This window comes from Leuciscus leuciscus, assembly GCF_965113295.1.
Source record: "Leuciscus leuciscus genome assembly, chromosome: 20".
In the NCBI taxonomy this organism is placed as follows: domain Eukaryota; kingdom Metazoa; phylum Chordata; class Actinopteri; order Cypriniformes; family Leuciscidae; genus Leuciscus; species Leuciscus leuciscus.
The window spans coordinates 14,309,441-14,319,020 of NC_138744.1; the positions used below are offsets into that span (position 1 = coordinate 14,309,441).

The following is a 9,580-nucleotide window of genomic DNA, read 5'->3' on the forward strand; positions in this document are numbered from 1 at the left end:
CATTTCCCAGTTTAAGCAGGCTACAGATAATAAAAATTCATTGAACCAATGCAGATCTTGAATTCTACTGGAGAGCAGTGATATAAGATCAAAACTGATGGAGATGAAGACAAATGTTATTATTTAATATTATTTTTGAAGTACATGAAAATGTGTGTGAGGATTACATGTCAGAGACACTGAGAGGAGTTATTTTAACCACATTGGAATGTACATGCAAAGTAGCAGATGTTCTCCCATGTGAGGGCGGCTATGGAAAATGTTGACTGAAGTATTCTCTACACGTAAAGGAGGACTGTGTAGCATGACATACATCTATTTTAAACACAAACAACGTTTTACCACCTTGTAGGGATAGGTTCCTTTGGTCGGCATAAACACGCCCAAACTTTGAGTACGGACATCATCTCTCCAGTAAATTGTCTTTCTCTCCTATGTCTTGACTATTAATAATAAACGAGATATCTCTTGGCCAAATAACTGTTGTTTGGTCCTGCGATTCAACAACGGGGACAAGAGCTTAATTTCAAGACTACAAGATGCTGTAATCAAACTATCGGACAACCTGATCGAAGTGAGGATGTCTTCAAGGGATATAGGAACTGCACCAACACATCATAGAAAAGGAGCAATAAGGTTCTTTAAGGAACTATGAGTTTATTTTACAATTATGGCAACAGACCTTTAGAACAAAATGTCACATTGAAGATTTCACTGACCACTTATACACCGTTTAAATCACTCACTAAAAATTGTTGCTATTACAAATAACTGCACACAAATGTGTTTATCATGTTCGAGCGAGAAAGGAAGAGAAAAATTAAACATTTAAAATAAATCTACCCATGTATACACTGTAAAAACAAAACGACCTAAAAGGCAAGAACGAAAAAAGTGTTTGGTCATGAACAAAGTCAAGAAAGCCATGTCAAAACCAGGCAAAGCAGGCTGGATCCAGGTTTTGATTACATCCATCAGATGAGTGTTCATTTGTAGAATCTTGATGGACCTGTGAAGGTAGATCAGTCTGAGTGAAAATTAACTTTATGCATTTAGAAATCACAATGATAGACATGCTATTTTTTGCATATTTCGGCTCATGTTATCAGCCTCTGTACCCATCTCGGTTTCTAGCAGAGTAGGGTTGAAATCATGGAATCAATGAGTCATGATACTGGAAATTCCACACAATAGTTTGTATTTTACATAACCACGTAATACCTATTTTTTGACAAATGAAAGGTACTTGTTTTATATGGATGCAAACCATTTACTAGCAAAAGTAGAGTCTTCGTAAATGAAAAATCAGCATAAATGTGCAATACCTGGCATGCCGCTGGAGAATCTGTCATTAGAACTGTTTGGAAGACATGAGGATGAGTAGTTCATTGAGGGCAGGGGCTTCAGACTGGGCACCTGAAAAACAAATCAAATTCAAACTTAACTGTGAATTAATTTTTATTTTATTTAATAATTCAGACAAAGCTAATCATGTGATAGATGACTTGTCTTTCTTTAGATCTTGTCATGTTTTTTGCCACAACTTTTATTTAGATTGGTTTAGAAAAATTACAAAGGCAATGGTAGATTTACAAAAGACAAGACAATGGCAAGTCTTTCAAGAAGGGAAAAACCCTATTACAAGGGTTTCATTTTAGCTTGAATGAGGAAGAGAAAATAAGCTATTTCCAATAGTACCACGACATTAAAAACCTTTACTTCCTTTAATTACTGCTTTCCAAAAATCATTGCACTAAAATTTATTTCTACAAACTTATTTTTAAGACACTAAACTTTTCAAACTTTTGTCATTATCCTTCATTAATGTTTGAATTAGGTATTTGCTTTGCATTAAAATATATATCTACAAACCTATTTTTAAAAGTAACCCAGTAAAACTGGCTTGAGATCACTGAAGCCTTCAATGAAAATGTCATCATACTTCATAAAGGAAACAAAGCATACCACATCCTGTTCACAAACAAATTAATTCAGCAACTGGTTTCATTAACTCTTTACAGTTTACAGTTTACACCAACATCAACACAAATATAAAACTGATGTTTGCTTCATAATAACCCAAATAGAAGTACTAGACTAAATTGTGTATTGTCTCTTTGATGAATAACCTGTAGTTATGTGTACAACCTTATCTGGGCCAACTGAGATTCCGAGGTCAAATATTTTCATATAATAACCAAAGTTGTTTGTCATTGAGAATGTGATTTTTAAAGTTCCAATTCAATTCCTGAATTTGATCTGAGCCAGTATACAGGATGTAGAAATGCCATTTTGAATTAACAACAACAAAACAATATATGCATATTATAATAAGTAATAATTGGAAGCATTTACCGATGAAATGCTTCTGAGGCGGTACTCCATCAGAACATCTGTGAGCTTCTGTGTGACTTTTAAGACAATCTGAGCATCGTCCTCATTCTCAATACGAAAAGAGTCCTAATAATCAACAAGAAACAAAGTTGATTAACTCCAAACAGTTGACAATCTAAACAATTTAAGTGCTTCGACAAACACTGTAAATCCAAAAGAAAACAGTACCAGATATTTGAGCAGTGTTGCAGGGAGGCTGTTGTTTTCTGGGCCTTTAGGGCCATGTCCCATCAATCTGTCCCCGCTGCTGTTCATAGACATGTCATTAGGGAAAGGTCTGCCCATACCATCATTACGCTGGCCGGGCCCAAAACCATCAGGGCCCATGCCCATATGTCCTTCATCAGGGAAACGATGCATGTCCTCTGGTTCCATCATCCCCCTGTCTGGTCCAGACATGCCATTACCATAGCGACCAGGGCTAGTGAAGTCTTCCATATCAGAATAACCTCTCCTCATAGGAGGATCATCCATACCTCCATGCATGCCAGGGGCGAAATCAGGCATCATGCCACCACGGGGTGGAAAATCCCCCATGTACATGGGATCTTGAAAGGGACCTCCTAAGAATGTGAGAAAAAAGTGAAGCAACTATCAGAACAATCTTTCCAAATACTTTTTTTTAACCTTTGCTTCTATCAACACAAACAAACACACTAGTGAGACACTAACCGTGTTTTAAGCCTCTGGGAGGGGGCCCAAGAATGCCAGTTCCTGTAAACCCTAGATTGGGTTGTGCGGACTCTAAGAAAAACAAACATCTGGATAAATAATTGGATGGCATATGCATAGAATTCATCAGTAGATCTAAATACACATAAATATGGTTAGACAATAAAATACAACATAAAACAACTGACTATGTCTGGTGCAACTGGAGGTAAGGAAGGCTAGAAGGGAAGTGATACTGGGATCGGGCCAGATGATTAAGAACATTTTCACAAAGTAGGTATATCTTCACAAATTAGACAATGAGCAAAAATATGGGTAGATATGGACAAGAAATAAAATAATTCTTGTAATATCAGTTTATTTTGTTACTTCTAATTAAATTCCTTGCAAGAAACACTGACTTGTCTCTTGACTACCAGTCCTCTGCAGGCACAAACAATTCAAATGTTCTGGTAATGGACAATTCACATTTTCAATTTTAGTATTCAGTATCATTTAAAACAAATGTTAACAAAATCTTGTTAAATGTTAGAGTGAACTGGGACATCTAAACTTGTGTATGAAAAACAACGAAAGTGGCTATTCGCAAAATTTCTAATATTTGTAGAAATTCAGAACAAGCTAGAAACTTTTGAGTTTTTTTGTGCTGGAATGTCAAGGGTACTGAGTGCAAATAGACAGGAATAGGCCTTGTCCACACTAATACATTTTTCTTTGAAAGGCAAGTTTTTCTCTCCGTTTTGTCCACACTGAGACAGCGTTTTTATTTTTTTTTAAACTATGTTTTTTGAAAACGCTCTCCAAATTGGATAAAGTTGAAAACGGCATTTTCGCATTGTAGTGTGGACTATGAAAACGATGATACATGTTTAGGCCACATTTACACATATAATATTTCCCCCCCTCCGTTTTCAATAATAACATCATGCACACAACATCGTTTTCCAAAAAGTTGTCATTTACATCAACCCGCATAAATATGCCGTTGAGCGCCATCATAACTATGCCAAACCTATGGGCGGCAGTGTAGGGAGAAGGATAAAGCCATGCAAGCCAATCAGAATCGACAATAACGAATAACACTGTTAATAAAATGTTACTTTGCACTCCCCTCATATCACAGTCCTGCAAAGATGACAGAATTTACTTATATTTGCTGTCCTGCAGCAAAACATGAGAGCAGTTGTGTTTTAGACCAAACATAAAATGGCGAGTTAGTGTGACCTGGACGCATCAGTGAATGGTGAGATATTTAGATAAATAAAATTATCCTGCCAGAAGAATTGCGTGAGAACTTTATTATGTTTTGTTTCGTCTATATCATCTCAGTGAGATTTAATGAGGGTTTACACATGCGCAGTTAGGAGAATTTAGCATTTATCTGCTTTGTACCAGAAAGGAATGAATAGCAAAGATAAAGACCGAACAGATCAAAGACATCTTGCAAATTTCAGGCATTCTTTTCATGCGTTTGTTGCTATGCAGCATCTGAATTTACTCAAAGCTGTGAATAATTTCTTTATTCGTTATGAAGTGTCTTCTGAGGGTAGTATGACATCCATCCATACAAAGTAAGGGTCAGTCTATAACAGGTGACCAGGACACCCAAGTACAGTTAAGGAAATGTCTATTACAGCAAGATTATGTCTTTCCAAGTGAAAGAGCATTCAATGAGAAAAACTACAGGGCTTTATTTTATTTATGGGGAATAGAATGAATGGTGTATGTCAGAAAATAACTGACTTACTCATGCCCTGAAAGGCCATAACGTCACATGGCTCCTTTAGCACCATCTAAAAAAAAAAAAAAAAAAAAAAAAAAAAAAGATTATGCAATTAAAGAGTACTTGTGTAAGTCTTAAGAGCACATCAGCATGCAGTCTGTTACCTTAATTTGACCTCTTCCCTCAGCTTTTTCAACTTCAGCAGCAGCGGCTTTAATGGCTTTCCTTGTGGTTGGATCTTTAAGCGCATCCTCTTCCTCATAAGGAACCTTGTCTTTGTGGTTCTGTTTCTGTTTACCAAAAATAATAATAAAGTGGATGTGTATTATATCAGAAGCATGGGCAGAGCTAATCTGCGATATCTATCTGCAAGTGATTGTGAAGAACGTACCATGTATCTGAAGCTGTGCTTCCAGCCGGTGATGTGAGCAGCTATTTCATTCTGCAGCTGCTGGACTACACACAGTTTACACTGGTAATGAGGAGGAGCCGACTTAGATGGGCTTCGATACTCCCATATGTACTGCAGTCCTATAAACACAAAGCAAATATGTATTCAAACATAAGATTACTCACTCAAAGTAGTTTAAGATTCAGTACGGCTATACGGTCACTAACAAAAAGCAGTCAAGTGCACTGAAGCCATTTAAGGAAGCAAAATAATTTTCATATGTATTTATATAATAGCATATACATCTTTACCCACCAATAACAGTTTCGGTGACTGATTTGAGCCGTTTGTTCAGGCTGGGTATGGTCTGGATGGATCCATTCTTGGAGGTGAAGACTGATGAAAAACACATGAATTAGTCAAATCAAAAAGCACGTGGGCAGGAATTGTGAACCAGGACTTAAAAGTAAAGAAGTGCACCCACTCTACTGATACAGTACTAAGTGGTTACTGAAAAACAAAACTAGCTGAGTGCTTAAAGCACTCGTTCATCGGTTACCCCCAGGCCTACATATAGGCAACAGTCATAGTTGATGAAAAATTGTGGTCAGAAAAGTGAGCCACAACTCTCTGCACTTAAACGCTGAACAACATATAAAAACAACAGATTTGAATGAAAATGCTGCAGTGATGCCCGCTGTATTTCTGGTCACAAGCAAAGAGTGACAACAAAAGCACACCAGTTGAGACCTCAGCCGATCACACTGCAGCAGCATAACCGTTCTAATTGAGTTCAAGGCTAGTGGCACCTGAAGTATAATGAATTTCCTGTTAACTTTCCTTGGGCAGCTTAATGCATGCCCTTAACAAGGCGCCACAATCACTATAGTTAGATGACCCTAAGTGGGCATACAGGGATCGAAGGTGGGATACTCCACCTCCTAGTATTCTTGGATCTCGACCTGATGTTACAGCACATGGCGAGAACAGGTCTTGACTTTTCTAATGTTGCTCGAAGGAGCTCGATGTTGATGTTTCTAATGTTGTTCAGCACACCGCAGTTCAAATATGTACACAGTGCAAAGCATTGGTCTGAAAAAGGTGCTAGTTTGAAAGCTGTGCTTGTGTGATGTGTTCAGGGTTGAAGAAAAAAACCCAGAAGTGGCACATGGCAATAACATTACCAAGGCCAGGCACAGCTGAAGGGCAGAACTGAAGGGTCCTGAGGGCGGCACTTACCTATGTCACCGTTGTAGAGCTGCTGCTTTTTCTGTCACAGGCGACAAATAAAATCGTTGGTGGGGGAGAGAAATAGAGAGGAATTAGAAAGATATAACAGGACCGGAGGTGAAGAGCAGAGCTCGCCCTCCTCCTCTGCTTGAATTCTCCGCTCCACTTTAAGAGTAGAAGCTGACAGTCCTTGGACGTGAGGACACAAAGTGTCTCTTCGCCAAACACCGTCATGCTAGAAGAAAAATTGTGCTTTATTCATCTCCCCAAGAATGGGGCTCTATCAGGCAAACAAGAAAACATATGGGATGATACAGGAGTAACATGTTCTGCAAGTTACATTCTACTGCAGAATTATTTTTTTTTTTTTTACATTAGTGCTTATCTGTCTTTTACAGGACAAAAAAGCACTGTCAGGTCAATGACAGACTATGGACATAAAAAGTCTGAAGTAGGTAAGATTTTCTAATGTTTTAAAAAAAAAAAGGCTATTCTCACCAAAGCTGAATAAAAAAATACTGTAAAAACAGTGATATTTTGAAATATTACTGCAATTTAACTATTTTAAGAGATTTTTAAAACAATGTAATTTATTCGTGTGATGGTGAAGCTGATTATTCAGCCATTACTCCAGTCTTAAGTGTCACATGATCCTTCAGAAATCATTCTAATATGCTGATTTGGTGCACAAAAATATTTTAATATATAATTACATTTAAGCTACTTTAAAAATGTCAAAAGTTGCTTATACAAGGTCTGCACTGAATATGTGATGACCACTTAACCATTTCCCTTTATTAGTAGTTAATACTCTTTGTTATTTAATATTAAATATTGTTGTTTCGGTTTCAAATAGCAGAATATCTTACAAATACTCGTAAAACCTCACAGACAATAGGGGCAGAGACTAATATCATTTTACTATTAATCTCTTAGAGTTAGAGATTAACAATTTGAGGGGTGAGGAATGTCACATGTTCTGCTACAAAAAAAATAAAAAAAATAGAAGGATTCCCACACCTCTTCAACACTATGACAAATTCACTTGGTCACAGTGAGATCACAGTCTTTTTCAGTTCATTTTGCTGAAAGATCTGTATCCTTACAGCTGAATGATGATGCTAGCTACAATATGAATCTTTCCAAAAATACCCATCAAACAAGCAGTTTGCATCACTGTGTCAGGCTGAGCTTCATGACACATCAGGTGGGTTGGTGAACTGCATGATACGGTTCACTTAAGGTGCTTTTCCACTGTATGGTACGGCTCACTTAAGATGCTTCTCCACTGCATGGTACGGCTCGGTACAGCTCACTTTTGGGGGGTTTTCCACTGTGTACAGTACCTAGTACCACCTCAGTTGAGGTTCCAAGCGAGCCGTACCGATAATAAAATGTGACGTGTAAACACTGCAGATCACTGATTGGTAAGAGAGATGTGTCACTACCAGCGCCATTGGATTTGCGAGACGTGACACCAAACCCGAAAAAACAAGCTTCTTCGTCTTGCAGTGAAAAAGATCCACAAATGCCGTGAATCAAAAACACCATCGGTGTTCATGTGGGCTGGCTCCATTGCTCCTGTATTGTGCGTTTGTTTGTGTCGCATTTCCAAGGATGATAAGCCAGTAGAGGCAGCAGAACTATAATGAACAGTCTATAATCCCACCCACTGTGAAGCGGTACTAAACTGCAGTGGAAAAGCAAACTGAGCCGAACAATGCAGTGGAAAAGCTTCTTTAGTTCTTTTACAGTTACGTAATGGGTTTCCGGTTTCAAATTTCTTACAATTTATACATTCGTGAAATTCTGTCATGGAGGTTCTTTTCCATAACTCGTGAAGAACGAACGTCTCACCCGAAGACTTGAGAGGTGAACTAATCATTTCTGTTTCCGGTACAAACTGCATATCTTTAGCCTATGGGGAAGTGATGTGACAAAAGAACGAACGAATCGGATAAGGCAGTGAACTAACAGACTGCATAGCCTGAAGACCTAGCTAAACAATGATCTAATCATTTCTGTTTCTCCTAATTTGTCCTTGGCTGCATTATAGTTTGTTCTTATTTGAAATGTGATCAACGTTTGCGTAAGTTGATGTGTTGGGGAAATTGGCTATTAACATGTTACAATTAAAATATATTCTGCTGGAATGAACGAAATGAAAAAAAAAATTTTTTTGATCATTTTGCTGAACGAGACTCAAAGATCTGAGTAAGTAAAATGATCCAAAATTCCCATCACTAATTGTGATGAACATCCGTTGTTCTATGCATCTGTTGCTAATTGGATTTTGGGATTGACACAAATTATTCACTCAACAAAGGAGGCAGATGAATGCGAGCATCCAGGAATGGGATTTAAGAGGACTAAATAATTGGGGAAGTCCTGCATGTCACCAGAGAAAAAGTGGTTTCACAAAAACAAATTTGAACTATATTTTGCATACTAATGTTTATTTAATAAACAAGCATGAATAAACAAAACATGCATGAATTAATTGTTTGCAATGAGATCAATAACATGCATTCATATTTAATAGAAGGGCCGTTCAATAACAAATTCCTCTTGTTATTTTTGAGTGACCGGTGTTTGAGAAGTTCTTAATGAGAACTACTGTTCTAAACGGATAAGTATGTCTGTAACGTTAAATGGTCTAGATCCACGCGGTAGGGTGAGGATAACGCTGATTGACTGGATCTGGTGTGATGTAGTGCACTATTAGAGCTCACCTTCCCACCGCCCCTGCCCCTCTTATGGAGTCGTGCTTCCATGCTGTAAAAAAAAAAATAACCACATATTATTATTTTTTCATTATTGCTGTAATTAAAAACACATTCAAATTAAGATTGGAGAAACTCATTTGAAACTAACATATACGGTCCTTCTCTTTCGACTGTAAGAGAAAGTAAACAATGGCGGCAATGGCACATAACAAAAAGCAGGCGATTTAACGCTGCATCATGCGCAGATACATTTAAACTCGCTGTAACATGAAGCGCGATTACTGCACAGTGCACTCACTACAATACATATCTTTAAAGCTTTATTGAACGATTTACCTGTTTGGTTTTGCTTTACTAACCTTGTATCCAGCAAAACCGTGTTTGATTTTTGAAAATGAGAACAAGATGATATTGAAACGGCTGAAATAACACAACTAAGACCCT

The 9,580-nt window shown here is 37.6% G+C and overlaps 1 protein-coding gene across 1 annotated transcript; it reads right to left on the minus strand.

Annotated features, from left to right (window-relative positions):
* Positions 1-637: 637 nt before the first annotated feature.
* On the minus strand, positions 638-9,530 carry LOC309483546 (uncharacterized protein). The gene is made up of 12 exons (XM_082149434.1): positions 9,473-9,530; positions 9,143-9,185; positions 6,420-6,450; positions 5,496-5,576; positions 5,181-5,320; positions 4,954-5,079; positions 4,814-4,859; positions 3,067-3,138; positions 2,563-2,957; positions 2,356-2,460; positions 1,326-1,416; positions 638-1,009 (listed from the first exon to the last, which is right to left on the minus strand). Exons 2-12 carry the CDS (start codon positions 9,182-9,184, stop codon positions 987-989), a joined length of 1,152 nt encoding a protein of 383 aa, XP_082005560.1. The 5' UTR covers position 9,185; positions 9,473-9,530; the 3' UTR covers positions 638-986.
* Positions 9,531-9,580: the final 50 nt, after the last annotated feature.

Bases quoted from the DNA above. Each gene is read 5' to 3' on its own strand.
- LOC309483546 (XM_082149434.1), bottom strand. From the start codon at position 9,184: ATGGAAGCACGACTCCATAAGAGGGGCAGGGGCGGTGGGAAG. The intron at 3,139-4,813 runs GTAAGTCAGTTA...TGTTTTTCTTAG, and splicing joins TATGGCCTTTCAGGGCATGA to AGTCCGCACAACCCAATCTA. The intron at 1,010-1,325 runs GTATTGCACATT...CTACCTTCACAG, and splicing joins ATTCTCCAGCGGCATGCCAG to GTCCATCAAGATTCTACAAA.